Source organism: Caloenas nicobarica, chromosome 1, assembly GCF_036013445.1.
Source record: "Caloenas nicobarica isolate bCalNic1 chromosome 1, bCalNic1.hap1, whole genome shotgun sequence".
NCBI classification, from domain to species: Eukaryota; Metazoa; Chordata; class Aves; order Columbiformes; family Columbidae; genus Caloenas; species Caloenas nicobarica.
In genome coordinates this window covers 88,510,396-88,528,819 of record NC_088245.1, presented here as the reverse complement: position 1 = coordinate 88,528,819, position 18,424 = coordinate 88,510,396, and the positions used below count along the sequence as shown (strand labels likewise).

General features: G+C 41.5%; 1 protein-coding gene across 1 annotated transcript in view; it reads right to left on the bottom strand.

Moving 5' to 3' along the window:
* MAN1A2 (mannosidase alpha class 1A member 2) overlaps positions 1 to 18,424 on the bottom strand; it is a 150,321-nt gene that overhangs the window by 75,866 nt on the left and 56,031 nt on the right. Inside the window, exons 4-5 of the mRNA XM_065634556.1 lie at positions 9,028 to 9,146; positions 3,063 to 3,143 (exon numbers count right to left, since the gene is read on the bottom strand). Of these exons, the coding sequence (XP_065490628.1) occupies positions 3,063 to 3,143; positions 9,028 to 9,146 (200 nt within the window). The remainder of the gene's footprint in view (positions 1 to 3,062; positions 3,144 to 9,027; positions 9,147 to 18,424) is intronic.

Below are 18,424 nucleotides of genomic sequence, written 5' to 3'. Positions count from 1 at the left end.
AGTAAGAAAACCTTTTAAACGAGTACCTAGCAACAGTCTTACAGAAGAAGAGGCTTGAAGGAAGGGAGATGGGGATTGGAGTATCAAGAAAGTGTGGGAAGGGAATATGAGCAAGTAAACGATAGCCTGATGAAAAGAGGAGAGATATCTACCAGTAGATTGAGACTTCCTTAGAGACGTAAGCCCTTGTGCATGTTAACAGCCTGATAAAGCTAAACATCCAGCAGCTGGGATCAGGCTTGCCTGCCTTAACAGTGGCTAAGAAGTGTCTCTTCACATGTCTGAATGCAGTAAAAAAAGAAATGAAGTAAGGCCAATCCTGAGCTAAGGAATACCTTCCCTTCTTGGGAACAGAAGAGAGAAGAGCAGATTGGAAATCACATCTCAAACAAAACTGTTTCCAACTCCAACGAGTTCCCAGAGGCAAGTGTCTCTCTCTTGGGGTCAACTACTGAGAAGCCTCAAGTTCCCTTGCTTGTCTTATCCACACTGACAACTTGCAGAGAAACCAGCCAGCTTGGCAAATGAAGTAGTCTCTCAGGTACCAGAAGCAGTCCTACCTGTCACACTATTTTGAAAGAAATGCAGTCTGAACACACTTTTTTTTTAGGAGTTCTTCTTTTGGAAAATAAAGATAATACACATGAACGCTTGACAAGAATAATCTTCTACCACAAGTCATGAAGCATTTAAAGTCCATTGGACAGACTGATACCATAAAAATATTTTTAAAAACAAAAGAGCCAGCCCAGTGGCTGAAATTTAGGAAAGACAGAGGGTAAAAGCTTTCTAAGAAGGAAACAAATGTGTTGATGAAAACTCTTTAAGCAAAGGAGCTTGTTCTGATTCCACCAAGTAGTCAGAAGGAACTGAACGGAAAAGGAACACACTGCTTTACAAATGCAGGCACATCATGTGTTTTGGCAGCATTTGGCTACACCCATCTGCATATTTGGCCAACAAAAGTCCTTGTTAAGGGGCTTGTGCACAGGTGTGCTATTGACCTATACAAACAATCCAGCTACTGAGGTGTCATCTTTGGTCTTTCCCTGAGGTTTTTCATATTTACAGTAGATGACTCCAAGGAGCATGCTTCAGTTTGAGTAAGTTATTCAGAGACAGGATCAATGTTCCTAGCTGAAAAGATGATGTGGGACTGCTCTACTCAATGCTTGATGGCTTCAGTGATCACACAGCACTTAACGTGATCTGAGTTCCAAGCAACAGAAACACAGATTTCTGAAAAGGAAGCATCCTGCAACATGATGCTGAGGTCATCTGCACTATGGCAGGAACTACCATGACTATTCCTAACGGTTCCAGCTTCGCTACTTCAGCTGCTCCTCGGCACAAGCTGAAAAGCACATGCAGCTCCGACTGCTCTCCATGACATTTTTTTGCTACAGAAACAAAAACACAAGCATTTTTCCTTGCTTATGTCTGACAGCAACAGAAAGCTTCTGTTCTGGAGGCCTTCAAAAGAAAACTGGTAGGTTAATAACGGTGACCTAGATGAAATTAAGAAGTTGCCTCAAGTTAATATCTGGATTGATCATTCAGTGATTTTTACGCCTTCTTTTGTTAAAACAAAAGTGTAAACTAACAGGACTTGAATTTCACCACTAACACAAGTGATATCTGCTACAAAGCTCTCTTCCTGAAGATGTGCAACAGCAACCAATTTAAAAGGCTGACTTGTAACACTGGGGAAGAGGATTGCTCCCGGAGGGTAAAATCCTTACTGAGCTGTGAGGAAACTGATGGAAGACCTAAGTCTGACAGATTCTGGAGGCAGAGAAAGGTTCACTGCCACAAACACAAGGTCAGCTCTTGAGTTGCTACAAAGGAAGGAGAGGGTCAAAATTATGTGCTTCCCCTTTCCTTTGGGCCTCCTGTAACAGACCACATGAATCAGTGCAGCAGAAAGGACTGCTTGCAGCTGATCCCTCTGCAGACAGGGGGCTTGGAGAGTGTGGACAGTGAAGAAGGTAAAGCAGTAGTACTTCAAAAAACAAACTAGCAATATACACTGGATTTTTGGTTTGTGACCAAGCTCTTCTTCCATACAGAAGACACTCCTACAAGAGAAAATTCACAGATCCCAGGATGATGCCAAAGACCTAAAGAGCCAATAAATATGGGGTTTTCTCCTGGTTATTTTTAGGGCTGTGGGCTTCAAATCCCCGAGAACTTGTTGACACATATGTGGTGCTCCTCTAAACAACGGGGGAAGATACATAGGAACACTTGAAAGTATATCAAACCTTAAGGCATGAAATATGGCTGGAAGCATAATGTTTTAGGTAGCAGGCTACAGAAGGGTCATGAAAAATAAAGGATGTAAACAAACAAAATCAAAGACACAGGCAACAGATCAAAAGACAGGTAGCTATTAAGACATGAGAAGAGCTATGACCCAATCTGTAGGCTGGGTCAAGCTCCAATGTGTTAAAGTATGTGAAGTAAGAGGTCACCGCAATGTTACTGCTAGAACAAAGAAGTCCATGGGCGCAAGTTTTTGGGTATCTGCACTCTTTCAATCTAAGCATGTCCTTGCATAAGCGCTCAGAAGTACAAGTCTCTGATCTTTTTAAATAGAAGTTTAAAAAGTGGGACAAAATTGGCTTGTTATTTCTCAGTTTGTCACTGAGAAAATGGTAACAAGATTGTGTAGCACTTTTGTGAAGCAAGCCTACAGCCCTGCAGAACAAGTGACAAAACTACTAATTCTACTTCCAGAGAGTCACAAAGTATCAAAACAAGTTATTGTCAGCAAGAGAAGCGAGTGACTTGACATTTCAGGCTGATGTTTACTTGAGTGGGTATCTTTTGGAAACATTGATAAAAGAAGCGTTTCAAAGCTCTAAAGAGTCATAAAATGGCCAAAACCTGCACAGGAACGTGATTTAAGGATTCCATACTCTAAAAATTTCATTACTTCAGACAACTTATTGCTGTAAAATTAGTTTGGACACTATTGAGAAACCAAGATTCCAGAAAATTCTTCATATGCAACATTTGCTATAATATGTTAAATTTCAGACATCTTCCAGTCTCCTTACCTCTTGTCCTGAAAGGTAGTATGCTGCTAAAAGACCACCAATAAAGCGAATATTGACCTCGAAAACAGACACTTCAGAATTCTAGAACAGAAAAAAAAGAGCAAATAAATTAACAAACACCCTAATCAAAGAAAAAAAAAAAAAATCATCAAGGCAGAGGCAAGTCCACATCCCAAACTAATCCGCATGAAAGGGCTTATATTGTTTCAGTATCTAAGTCCATACTGAAATTCCTGTGCACTTCTTCACAACACCAAGTGATAATTCTAGTCACAGCTTCAACTGATTTTAAAAATCAAATTAGTTTTTCTCCTGCCATGTTATTACCACAAAGTGCAAGTAATGTTGTTTGGGGATGATGGGAAAGGCGGCAAGGACTATACCACATTTCCATAATTCAGCATTTTTTCTCTTACACAGAATCACAGAATGTTCGCGATTGCAAGGGACCTCAAAAGATCATCTAGTCCAATCCCCCTGCCGGAGCAGGAACACCCAGATGAGGTTACACAGGAAGGCGTCCAGGCGGGTTTTGAATGTCTCCAGAGAAGGAGACTCCACAACCTCCCCAGGCAGCCTGTTCCAGTGTTCTGTCACTCTCACTGAGAAGAAGTTTCCTCTCAAATTTAAGTGGAACCTCTTGTGTTCCAGCTTGAACCCATTACCCCTTGTCCTATCATTGGTTGTCACCGAGAAGAGCCTGGCTCCATCCTCCTGACACCCACCCTTTACATATTTATAAACATTAATGAGGTCACCCCTCAGTCTCCTCTTCTCCAAGCTAAAGAGACCCAGCTCCCTCAGCCTTTCCTCATAAGGGAGATGCTCCACTCCCTTAATCATCTTTGTGGCCCTGCGCTGGACTCTCTCCAGCAGTTCCCTGTCCTTCCTGAACTGAGGGGCCCAGAACTGGACACAATATTCCAGATGTGGTCTCACCAGGGCAGAGTAGAGGGGAAGGAGAACCTCTCTCGACCTACTAACCACCCCCCTTCTAATACACCCCAGGATGCCATTGGCCTTCTTGGCCACAAGGGCACAGTGCTGGCTCATGGTCATCCTGCTGTCCACCAGGACCCCTAGGTCCCTTTCCCCTACACTGCTCTCTAACAGGTCATTCCCCAACTTATACTGGAACCTGGGGTTGTTCCTGCCCAGATGTAAGACTCTACACTTGCCCTTGTTATATTTCATTAAATTTTCCCCTGCCCAGCTCTCCAGCCTGTCCAGATCTCGTTGGATGGCAGCACAGCCACTCCTCCCAGCTTGGTGTCATCAGCAAACTTGCTGATAGTACACTCAATTCCCTCATCCAAGTCGTTGATTAATATATTAAATAATACTGGCCCCAGTACTGACCCTTGAGGCACTCCACTAGATACAGGCCTCCAACCAGTCTCCGCTCCATTGACTATGACTCTCTGGCTTCTTTCCTTTAGCCAGTTCACAGTTCACCTCACTACCCGATCGTCCAGTCCACGCTTCCTCAGTTTAGCTGTGAGGATGCTGTGGGAGACTGTGTCAAATGCTTTACTGAAGTCAAGCTAGACCACACCTACCGCTCTGCCATCGTCAATCCACCTTGTTATGTCTTGATAAAAGGCTATGAGGTTGGTCAAGCATGACTTCCCCTTGGTCAAGCCATGTTGACTGCCCCTAATGACCCTCTTATCCTTGATATGCCTTAAGATAGCACCAAGGATAAGGTGTTCCATCACCTTGCCAGGGATGGAGGTGAGGCTGACCGGTCTATAGTTGCCCGGGTGCTCCTTTTTGAAGACGGGAGTGACATTTGCTTTCCTCCAGTCCTCAGGCACCTCTCCCGTTTCCCAAGACTTGGCAAAGATGATGGAGAGTGGCCTAGCAATAACTTCAGCCAGCTCCCTCAGCACCCGCAGGTGCATCCCATGTGGACCCACGGATTTATGGATGTCCAGATTGCTTAAATGCTCCCTAACCCAGTCCTCATCAACCAAGGCAAACTCCTCCATTGTCCTGACTTCCTCCGGGGCCTCAGGGGTACAGGGCTCCTCAGGACAGCCTCTGGCAGAGTAGACAGAGACAAAGAAGGCATTCAGTAACTCTCCCTTCTCTGTATCTTCTGTCACCAGGGCACCTACCTCATTCATCAGGGGGCCTACATTGCCTCTGGTGTTAGTTTTATCCGCCATGTATTTGAAGAAGCTCTTTCTGTTGTCCTTGACCCCTCTTGCCAGGTTTAACTCTAAGGAGGCCTTAGCTTTCCTAGTTGCCTCGCTACATCCTCTGACAACAGCCTGATATTCTTCCCAAGTGGCCAGCCCCTCCTTCCTTGATCTGTAAATGCTCCTCTCCACTTGAGCTTGCCCAGCAGTTCCCTGTTTAACCATGCAGGTCTCCTGGCTCCCTTCCTTGACTTCCTACATGTCGGGATGCTCTGATCTTGAGCTTGGTAGAAGCAGTCCCTGAATGTTAACCAACTATCTTGGGCCCCTTTACCTTCAAGCAGCCTTGCCCACGGGATTTCCTCCAGCAATTGTTTGAAAAGGCCAAAGTTGGCCCTGCTGAAGTCCAGGGTTGCAATTCTGCTTGCTGTTCTGCTCCTGCCACACGAAATCCTGAACTCCACTATTTCATGGCTGCTGCAACCAAGGCAGCCCTCCACCTTCACTGCTTCAACCAGACCCTCCTTGTTAGTGAGGACAAGATCCAGCAGCACACCTCTCCTAGTCGGCTCCTCCACCATTTGCATCAGGAATTTATCATCAATGCACTGGAAGAACCTCCTGGACTGTGGCTGGCTTGCTGAGTAGTCCTTCCAGCAAACATCAGGGTAGTTAAAATCCCACACGACAACCAGGGCCTGTGACTGTGAGGCCACGCTCAGCTGCCCATAGAAGGCCTCATCAACTTCCTCACCTTGATCTGGTAGCCTGTAATAGACTCCCACAACAGCATCAGCCCTGCCAGCCTGCCCCTTAATTCTCACCCACAGACTCTCAGCTTGCTCCTCAACTGTGCCTGGACAGTACTCTATACATTGTAGTTGCTTTCTCATGTAAAGAGCAACTCCACCACCATGCTTGGCTGGCCTGTCTTTCCTGAGAAGGACATAGCCATCCATGACCACATTCCAGTCATGTGAGCTGTCCCACCATGTCTCTGTTAATGCCACCAGATCATAATCTCCTGACCGAACACAGGTTTCTAACTCCTCCTGCTTATTCCCCATGCTGCGTGCATTGGTGTACAGGTATTTCAGGGAATGAGCTGAGTCCACTGATTTCACCCTAGGGGTATGGGGGGGGCCTCCCGGTCTTTATCAATTCCAGCGTGCTGCCCCACTGATGCAAGCCCAGCTACAACCCCATCCCCCTTCAAATCTAGTTTAAAGCCTTCCAAATGAGCCCTGCTAATTCCTGTCCCAGCATCCCTTTGCCCCTGTGAGATAATCCTTCCCCATGTGTCACTGTCTGGACTGATGTCTTATAAAACCAGCCGTTATCAAAGAAAACAAAGCCCTGCCTGTAGCACCAGTCTTGAAGCCAATCATTTATGGACTTAATTTTTCTATTCCATCCCACATCATCACCCGAAAATGGAAGGAGTAAAGAGAAGATAACTTGAGCCCCAGACTCTTCGACCATCAGTCCCAAGGCCTTGAAATCTTTCTTCATTTCCCTCAGACTACGAGATGCAGCTTCCTCCCCACCTGTCTGGAAGATCAGTAGCGGGTAGTAGTCCGTTGGGTGCACCAGGTTGGGGGGCGCCCTGGTGATGTCCCTGATCCAAGCTCCAGGCAGGCTACAAAATTCCCTATGATGAGGGTCAGCTCTGCATATTGGGCCCTCTGTCCTTCTCAGAAGGGAATTGCCTACTACAATTACCCTCCTTTCTTTTTTATCGGAGGCAGTCTTGAGGCGTGGAGTCAATCGCCTCTTCCTACGTGACCTTGTAGGCAGCCCATTTAAGTATGAAAAAAAATCTTCTGGGTTTACAGGATAAAGTAGAATAATAATTAGAGAATTGCTGTAATGTGCTTTCTTAGCCTGAATTACCAATGTGCGATCTCAAATTCAGAGCTCCATTTTAACACAGTCTCTGCCTGGAAATAGCCTTTATGTATTTAATGTTATGACAACAAGTATGGCAAGACCACTGAGAAACTCAAGAGAGTAAACCATTTTACTGCCCCTCAACATCCTTGGGCTAAATTCACTGGTATATTTTGACTCATTTAACTCACTGAAAAATTAAGATGAACTAGGTAGTTTTAACATTCTTCTGCCTCCCTCTGCACCCCATTCACTCCTTTGCCTGCATACACCCCATCTGCCTCCCCCGTAAACTTCATTAAACCCATTAGACACATGAATGCAGTTTTATTAAAAGATTTGGAGATAAAGGAGACTTTTCTGGATTTAAAAAAATGTACACCACAATGCACACTGTACAAGTTGACCCACCAATTAGCATATAGTTGAAATGATATTTATAGGCATGTCTTTCCTTTCACGCTATTTTTTTGGCACCTATGGTTGTATCATGCATTTTGCTTGTATCCAAAATAAATGATTTTTGCACATATTACTTATTTCAGAAAGTTCATATGAATACTTTAAAAGCTCCCTCAAATAGCACTGATGATTAGAAGTCTAAAGTTTGAAATACTCCCAAATATAAATGATAAAAGAAAAATACCAACAATGCAGCATATAGTTCCACTTCATACCTATTAAAGTCATGAATCACACAAGTAATAATACAGTCTAGAGTGAAAGCAATGATTTCTATTTCCTAGTGCAAGAATCCAAGAGGAAGAAACTTATGTATTTATTTATAAACTTCAATCCATAAGGAAATTACTCAAGCATGGTGTATATCTAAAACAGCTCATAAAACTTCAGAAATGTTTTTTGATACATAGGAAGCTGTTGTTGAACCCCCACAGGTCACATAAATTTCTTCCACCCAAATCCTAGATTAATTCTTAAAATGTATATTGAGATTGCCTCAGATCAGACAAAAGTTATGGAAGTAATTTAGTTCACCCTCATAATAGTACCATTATGTCTACGCTGTCTCTGATATATTTAAGGTCTTCAGCTTTACACTGAATAATTATCTGGCACTAACTGAAAAAAAAAGCAGTGTAGAATCCTTCTAATGTTTGCCAGACAATCAACACATAAAACAAAAGGAGAAAACCCAAACGATCACTTCTGAAATGTAGGATAGAATATAAAAACAACAGTAAGCATTTACTCAATTCTGACTGTATACCTACATTTCATTTTGTGTGTTACTGAATGAAAAATTCCTTTTGGAACCATAGAGCAAGGCCAAGGATTGAAATACAAACTCTGTCACAGTCCCAAAGTTAGTAATAAGAATAATAATCTAATAAGGGTAAAACAGAGACATTTCTTCCATTTAATGCTTCCAAACTCTGCACTCAAAGAATTTCAGATGCTGTATGACCAACTGGGAAATTTTTTAGACTCAGAACCTGTAGGCAACCTAGGACAAGTCAAGTGGCATTCTTCATGTTAAAACATCTTAAAGACATGGAAGAAGAAGAGATTGTATTGTTAAGTAATTTATACACTGTGGTTTGGATGGAAATAGTCTTTCACAGCTCAGTTATTTCCAACTGCTATCAGTTAGTAAAGCCTTATCTTTCCGCCTTCATTTCTGAGACCCTGTTGTTCCTCACTGACCACTTTCCATTTTTTCCATTACCCAAATAATAATTTGTACTTTGAAAATACAATATATAGATGTATCTTTACTTACAATTAAAGTGTGAAACGGTTGGGGTACGTTTCTTTTCAAAATAGTTGCAAACAGTGAACTTCACTAAAGCTTACATCTGATCCTTTGAATCACAATTTTTTAAAGTTCCAGTCAAAAGACCTCTTCTGTCTCCCCCCAAGAGGAGCACTGTAAAAAGGACTAAAGAAATACTAGAGTAAGGTCTACTCACCACGCTGAAATCAAGATTTTTGTCAATCCACTCTTGTCCTTCTCTGAATTCATCGTGAAGCCCCATGATATAAAGAGTATCCAATGCATCTACTATGGTAGCACCCATTTGTGAGTTTCCTACATGCAAGAAGAAGAATTTCTATTACAATGATTGTTTCATTACTTTTCTTGATTATTTCATGATTTTTCTTAAACATCACAAGTATGATAAAATAACCCAAGCAGGAAGAAAATTACTACAAAGATGACATCACAAGGAATAATCAAAATGAGCAAGGAATCAGAAGCTACATAAGAGATTCACACCTCTCTTTCAAAGCATCAGTCCTCTGGCACAGTTTGGCTTCTGGGGAGAAAAGACAACTAAAGACAGAAAAAAAAAAAAAAAAAAACAAACAACCAAAAAAACCCTCAAACCCCACCTTCTCATCTGCTTTCCTAAGCTGAACACAAGCAGCTGCACTTTGTCACAAAAAAGGAGAGAAAGACATTCAGCTTCAAAAAGCTATTAGGAATTCGAGGAGAGAAGTTTTTTTAAAAAAAACATATGCAAGATAAAGCAATCAGTACTTGTAGTCATGCCTTGCATTTCCCAACATTTACTACTGAAACATTCAAAGTTTGGAATTATGGAAGCTACCTGGCAACTGAAAGCAGGGGCCGATGAGCAGGGATGCCCTGGCTTGGCTTGAATGGGAAAGCCGCAGCACCAAGATGTTCTCCAAGGGTTCAGGCTGCTGCCCACAGGGACCCACACTGAGCCACTAATGGATTCCTCAACTGTCACCATTTAAAGTGAAGCACTTGAAGCCAAATAAAAATCAATGGTGCTTTACCCTAAAATGCCATTCACTTGAAACAGCAGCAATTTAGAGTTGATTGATGAGTGACTCATCGGTTTGTACAAGGGAGGCGGGGTGAAGAGGTGGTGAGCCACCGCCCGTGTTAGCCTTCACCTCCTTAGGCCAGCCCAACCTAAGCTGTTGCCCTTAGTAGGCAGAGGTCTTTGTTTCTAGAGGAAAGCAAAAATTACCATGGGTTTATGTATTTTCATGGAGTGTATGGAACTTCCTACACCCTAAGAAAGTAGCTGAATTTCACTGTTCCTACCAGTATTCTATAAAACAGTACAATAACTATATAATTAGCAATTTAATGATAGGAGTCTCCTAACAAGTTACACCAATTTTGTGTTTAGCTTTGGTTTTTATTTAATGTGCTTTTCATCCGTAATGGAATCTCTACAGCATAGTGTTCCTGCTTGGTTGTTTCTATTCATTCATTTCTGATCTTAACATGTTTAGAGATATTTTTTTTTCCCCCTCAAGCATAAATATAACTCAATGAAGCCATTCACCCCCATTGTATTGCTTTTACACACCTAAATGACTGACACTTACATGCAAGCTTAACTCCATTTTCAGCGATGTCTTTCCCTAAATAATAAAAATTGAACACAACAATCTCTACAACAAAGTAATCACCAACTAATTTCTTTGAAAATAGCTGTGCAGCTGTTTTATTTAATTTAAACTAGATATGGAAAGCCTAAAGTCAGTGGTGTTCGTTACAAATATTCAAGTACAGATTGAGACATAAAATCTTTTGCAAGATTAAAAGACATCTCCTTTGACAAACTGGCCACTGTGCTGGTTTGACTGAAAATGAGTTAATTTTCTTCATGCAGTTAGAAACCTTTCTTTTTCACAGCTAGCATGGTCATTCTTTGAACTGAGTTTGAGAACAAGGAGATAACACCCCAGGACGGAGTTAATGTTTGTAATTGCTCTGGTCTGAGAGCCAAGGACATTCTGAGCACTCTGCCCACAGGTGTGAGACAGTCAGGAATGGGGGGCATAGATGGGGCAGACCTTGACTGACATCCAGACTGATCAATAAGAGTATTCCATCCCATTAGCATCGTGCTTTGTACTGGGATATTCCAGGCTCTCACGTGTTTTCTTTTCTTCATGGTTGGTGGGGTTTTTTTTGTTTGTTTGTTTTTGGAGCCAAGGAAGTTCTGTTCGGGACTTTTGTTAGTTTGGCCTTTTGCCATCCTGCCGTTTTGCAGAAGCCTCTGGGCCTTTCTGCCTTTTTCCTCTTTCCTCTCTCTGGGATCAGCTGTTGGGACCAGGTGCTGTTTCATGGGACTGGCTGCTCAGTGTGGACAGAGTTCGTGAGAAATTGCCTTGAGTATCTTTTATTTCTATTTTACATATATATTTACCAGTACTGTATTAGCATTTCGTTATTTTATTAAACTGGGTTTCTCTCAATCCAAGTTTCTCCCTTCCCTTTCGATTCTCTCCCCTATTTGGGGGGAGTGGGGAGAGAGGTGAGTGAGTGGCTATTGTGGATGTATTGCTAGCTTGGGTTAAACCATGACAACCACCAGGCAGACCTATAACTCCCAGGAAATGAATTCACTGTGGTGCATAAGAACAGGAAGGTTTAATGCCTCCAGCCAAATGACAATTCCATTGCTTGTGCTGAAGTAGAGTTTGTTTTGAGCAGAGCTACAGCATGCACTTCACACTTTTTCATAAGCATAATAAGACAGTTATCTAATTTATCGCTTCAAAAATATGCAAATCAGACCATGACAGAAGGACTAACTTCAGTATTAGCTAACAAGGTATTTTTGACATAAATTTGGAATGTGTTATACTGCTATGGCACTCGAAGCAATTTATATTCCTTTATTTAAACCACTTTGATAAAATTTTCAAATACACAAGGTGTTTGAACAACTAGGGATACATAACCTTGGGAAACCTTGAAAGCTCCTCTTGTAATAGTTTCAAAAAATAAAAACCTTCTAAGTTAAAAACAGTGATAACCACATCAGCAAGCTCTCATATTCTACAATTGCCATAGGGTGAGGAGAATACCTTGCATGAGGACGGATTGGTGTGTCGTCGTCCACACCCATCTCAGAAAAAAGTTCAGACACCACTGTACGATAATCTACAATTTTCTTGTTCTCAGAAGTACATTCAAGTGTTCACAAAGGGGGACAGCAACATGTTGGTCACAAAGCCAACTGCTTTCCAGAAGCAGATGGAGAAAATATCTTTCTGGAGAAAATATCTTTGAAAATACAAATTTAAACAACCTTTTTCGTGCACCAAAACATGAAAGAAGGGCCATGAAAATGCAAAAGCCCATGATTATTTTTGCCATCTCATGAATCCAATAGATGCATCCAGACAGAGACCGAGAGCAGAAAGGCCCAAACTGCTGGAACAGAGCTCTCTCCATAACTGACCAAAAGCATCCATGGATTCCTAATGCATCCCACAGTGATTAAACAATACAACTTCACCAAGCACAGACAAGAAATTTGCTCTCATCCTTGCAGCGTTAAAAGTGAGCTCTCAACCACATATACAGCAATCTCACCTAAACCAACAGACCCCAACAGGGATTGACTGACAACCCATTTCACACAAGATTCTCCAGTGTTGTTTGCAGCCACAGAAATAAACACAGCCTGACAAAGCAAAACAGAATTGCTCGACATTTTTTTGCCCCTAATAGTCTATTAAAGGCACAGGTTCATATCCTAAGCTTTTGTCTGGGCCACACTCTTGTAATAAACCCATGTTGTGGATTTGTTAATCAAACCAGTAGGTTACCTTGTGCAAACATTTATGAAACAGTACAATTGGGGAAATGTATTAGAGTTGTGTGGGTGAGGTGAGCTGCGTGTGTCCGGAGGGGGGGGTAGGGTCGCCGCCTGAGGTGTGGAGGGAAAATGTTGCCTCCATCCTGCAACCACCGGAGAGCCTGAGGAGACCCCCACCTGGCAACCAGATGCGCAGCCACAGAAGACGTCGGGCTAAATTGTATCCGCTCGGAAATCGACTTGCAGACCAGAAAGTTATAAAAGAGGGATTCTGGTGGGGTGGGGCGCGCGCCGTTGGTGGAGCTGAGACTCCCCAGCCGCCCAGCGACGTTTTACCTGTTTACTGCTTGCTTAATAAATTTTAATTGGATAATTAAAATTGGCACATGATTCGCAATCCTCGTTTATAACACTCTAATAGCTTGTTCAAGCTCTCCCTCCTGCTGCCTTTTTGCCCCTTTCTCTCATCTTTTACATCTATCTTTCCTAGACCCATAAATATCCAACAAAACATTACTGAGCAAAGACCCTTCTGCTCACACATGCCTCTCCCCTGAGCAGTGACGGATGCCTGTTTCTGACATGTAGATCAGTATGGTTGTAGTTTCTAGATTATGTGAGAACTCAACTATTTCTTACTATGGTCTCCTAAGGATAGCACTTATATCCCAACCTGTAATAAATTAATCTTTTTTCTTCTTTCTTATTAACAAGTAGGCTATTTCAACCAAATAAGGTTTATTTTTCCTTTTTCTTCTTAAACATATGCTAACTAACCCTAACTGCACGCCAGCACTTCTTCCTTGATGAAGACTCAAAAGAACAATCTTTTTAAACCTTCTTGGCTGAACACATTTCCAAAAGGTCAAGAGATGACAAGTCAATCTAACAGATCGTCTACCCAGTCTTCTCACTTTAGTGTCAATCAGGCAGCACAAAGCAAGCTAATTCCTTCCTCCTGGACATTGAGGGGGAAGAGTCCAAAATGCAGAGTTCATACCCAGAAGCCTTGTGCCTACAAGAATAAAGGGCAGAACTGGACATAAGGCAACACAGAGCACAATACACTTAACATAACACCATTTGTAGACTACACTAGTTTGGGTTAGAGTGTAAAATTAATTAATTGCTCTCAGATTCCTTCTTGGAGGTCTACGTGGAGAAGACAATTTTTAATCTGGTTCTCAGTAACAGCTTCTGCTGAATTCTTCTGTATCTGCTGAGGTGCAAAACCTGACCAGAAGAGGCAGTGATGTTTTCATAGCTGCCTTCTTGCATCTTAAAATGCACTGCACTACCAGGAAGGCGTCAGCTGAAATCTAAAGCAAGTATTGAAAGATCACTGGCGTGCATTAGAGTCACAAGTGGTGCTATTGGCAAAACAGACAACAGACAGGCAGCTGTACTTCCCCCTCCTGACGTCAATACATTCAGTCTGAAGTCAAAGTGAAATCAGTTTCCGTTAATAACAGAATATGACGTTTTTTCTTTTCATAACCATTATAAGGTTCATAAATTTTGCCTTAAATGACAAGAGGATAGTCTTCAGGGACTTAAACTGCAGAAGGTGCCATTTGAGAAGTAATGAAGTAACTCTAAGTAATCATATAATGCTTTAGAGGAGTATACACTGCTTACTACCACCTCAACCAGTCTGATCTATTATTGCTCCATATACAGAGAGAGCAGATGTCTCATTGTGGTAAAAAAAGGCTACAAAACGGTCAAATTATAATAGAAAATAATACTTCTCCTAGCTGAAGGCACTCCTCCCGGGGTCTGCCTCTGCTCAATACAAAGGCTCAGTTGGTCATGTTGTATAAGATAATAACCGATTCCAAAAGGGCTCAGATTCACAAATGTCAGATTAGGAAGTTTCGTCTCCATATAATTATAGTTCTAGTTGATTGAGCTCCAAATTTAATGAAGTTTGCCTAATGAATGCAATGTTCATTCTTCTAAATAAAACAGAACATCCATCATGAGGTAATGGAAGGAATTTAGCAGTGAAATAGCTGAACTATTAACAAAATCATGCACGCTCTCAGTAAGCAAGAGTATTATGCCAAAGGACTGCAAAATAGCAATTCAGATTTATATTTATGTAGACTTCAGTTTCCTGAGATTAGACAAATAATTCCTTCAGCTGATAGTACATAAATCTACAGTCTGAAATATCTAGCAAATCATATGGCTAAGTGTAAACAGCAGGGCCATTAAAAGAAAAATGATCTTCCTATCTAAAATTCTTTCGGTATGCCAAAGCTCTAGATGAAGAACTGGTTTATTTATACCATTTTAAAGTCTTGCAAGAGACTATCAAAGCATGGGGAGACAGATCATTGTCAAGTGTTTCATGACAAAAGGAATATGAAGAAAATAAATAGCCCATTTTGATTATACCATAAGTACAAAGATTTACAGAGTCTGATACCAGCTACGGGGTTGCTTAGTGTATTTATTATGTGGAAGCAAAAGAGACTATGAGCAGTGAGGTACAAGAGAAAACATGCAAACTAGCAAAGATCAATTACAGTCAGAGAAGACTATGAAAATTTGAGACAGACACAATATGTAAACAGGAAGATGACAAATTAAAACTCTGTGCCAGCAAATTTAAGTCATGCACTCAGAGTTGAAAAGTAATCATCAAATAGGTGCTTCATAGAAACTCTGATTATCTGACATGTCACCCATACTTACTCCTTTTCTCAACAGGTATATACCACACACAAGTCTCAGTACTTCTTCCAAAAAATGCTTCCACAGGGGCTTTCATTAGCCCAAGTTGAGGGCTGAGCGGGTGCACTGGGTCTGGCTGGGACAGAGTTAATTTTCTTCACAGCAGCCTGTATGGTGCTGCAGGTTGGATTTGTGACTGAAACAGCGTTGATAATGCAGGAGAGTTTTGGCTACTGCTGAGCAGTGTTTGCACAGCATTAAGGATTTCTCTTATTTTTCCTTCTCCATCTCCCCACAGTGAAGAAGCCAGGAGTGGACAAGAGGCTGGGGGGAGTGACAAGAGGGATGGGACACATAGACATGACACGCAGCCATGACAGCTGACTCAAACTGACCAAAGGGACACTCCATACCATATGACATCACGCTGAGTGATAAAAGCTGTGTGTGGGGGGCTTTAGCCTGGCAGGTGGCCATTCCCCAGGGACTAGCTGGGCTTCAGTCTGCCTTTGCATTACTTTCCCCCGCGCTCCCACCCCTTTCCTTCACTTATTAAACTGTCTACATCTCAAGCCATGCGTTTTCTGACTTTTTCTCTTCCTAGTCTCTCTCCCTGATCCCCCTGGGTGGGAGGTGAAAAGTGATCAAGCAGCTGCCTAGCGCTGAGCTGCTGGATGGGGTCAACAGCAGGAGATCACACTCCAGAAAAATCAAAGATGGGATTTGCATGGCCAGCAGATTTCAAATAACTATAGTTACAGATAGTTATATTTTCAATTGCCCTTTCACCCTCTGTCTGTACTCTAACACTATTGTGTTACAAGTGTGTTAGTGTCTCACAATACACTTGGTATCTATCAAAAGGCCAGTTAGAGTAGTAACAAACCTGAAGAAAATGCAGATCAAATTAATCTCTCATTATTAAAATGCACATGAAGCCAGAGAAGGGCTGCTACAAAGGAAACCAGCCTAAGCGGAAAAATTACCATGAGGCCACTCTACCTTCAAGGCAAGTCAGATACAAAAGGCCCTAAGAGGTAGATTTAGTCATTCTTGCCCTTCTACCTTATGCAGTGACTGAGAAGGAAATATTTTATTATCAAGCAGAAGAGATAGCAGATTAACGACACAGAAGTGGGATGCTCACCAATTCCTTTACCATCAAGGTAGGGTTTTAATATTTCCTAAACCAGTGAAACACAAAAAAAGATGAATCTAATAGAGACTTACTCTTGTTTACAAGGACGGCCTGCAGATACCATCACCAGCTGTGCTTTGATGAAAGCTATAAGGAATCAGCAAGATTGCTTGAGAAAAAACAAGCAGTTGGATACAGTAAAAGCATTTGGGGTGTTATTGAAGACAACTGCCTCTATATCATACAAAAGCAAATATCTCCACATTGCAGCATCCCTGCTGTGGAAATAAGTTATGCTACACCCCAGAAAGCCAGCTTAACTTCATAAGCATTAGAAACCTGGAATCTGTGGTTAGTTATGTGTACAGATTAGAGACCTAGATGTAAGGAAATTGCTTTCACTCTCAAAACAGCAGAACCCAGAACCCATGGCAAGATCCTACTGATGGACAGAACAGTAAGATACAAACAGACTTCATGTGCCAGAAATAGTATTGGTCTCATAGCCACCCATATCCAGTTCTTGCTTTTTTCAGGGCCCTGGACAGACATCATTTACTGGAAGCAGAACACCTTTGATTACTGGTGTGTATAATGGGGGGTGAAGGGAGGATCAGTTTGCAAAATGAACCCAGGAGGACTGAAGTCTCAAGGGATAATTTAAGTTAATACCCACGCTAAATTTGCACTCTGGCAGGTGACTTGAGCTTCAGAGCAGTCCAGCACTACTGCCAGAGTAACGCAGCAACTGGGGTGCACCCAAGCATAGAACAGAACCTCCCGATTCCACCGCAGTGGTTCCAGAAACGAAAGAGGAGATATAAAGCCTCATCAAGCAAGTATACTCTGGATTACTTTGAACCAAAATGATTAGTTATTTTTCACACAGACAAGTGTTTTAATCCCTAGCAAGAGAGCAAAAATGCTTCCTTGATAAACTCAGCCTGACATTAAATACAGAGTTTTTACAGCCTTTAAAACATAAATATTCTTGTTATTGATATTCCTGCCCGACCAGCTTCAGAATGGCTGAAAAATGCAGACTGGCCAAGACTATACTGATCTAGGAGAACTATAGCAATTGCTACTCAAAAAGATTCAAAGAATTCAAGTTTTCAGACCATAGCAACAGGGTTTCTTAATGTGATAGACAATTAAAGACCTGGTAGAAAAACATATAACATGAAAATGAAAAGCACACAGTTATCAACCCAGTTTTCTGTATCTCTAATGAGGCTCTGGCAATAAAGCTGCCACTACTGAAGCATACCACTTGTAAAATATCTTAATGACTCATGAGGAACAAGATAATGTTTAAGAAAATGAATTAAACTTTTGAACAGAGTCTAATTCCACTGTGAAAACAAGTGCCTCAAAATTAGTCAATGAAACCATATATTTCATACAAAACTGCAACATATGATTTTAACTCAGCCATAAAATGCAATGAATAAGCCTTTAAGTATCCATGAAGAAACCAATTGCCTTTAACATTTTAGACTAATTAAAAAAGCAGAACAAAAAACTAAGCATATTGATTGCTTAAGTTCTGTTTCACTGCTGATAAGGGACAGCATAAGAAGTATTTTGTACCAGACAGTAAAGTATTTTAGCATATAAATAACATTAAATAACCAATTGTAATGCTTTACCTAATTTCATAAATGAGTAAGTAACAGGACTGAAGCATTTTAGTGCATGCTAGTCTTTGTTCTTTGAATGTATTTAAAAGTGGACCTGCAGGTAAATGTTTTCATCAAACTACTGCTTAAATAGCTATGTCCTTAAGACACAAATTTAAAAAAACTTTGTCTAAGAATTTATACTACAGTAAACCTTCCTCTTCCCTGCTTTTTATTTGATTGCCTCACTTTGCTCTCCAACTAAATCCTACATGGCCCTTCAGCTTAACGCAAAATTCATACAAGCAAGAGCTGAATGCAGTCC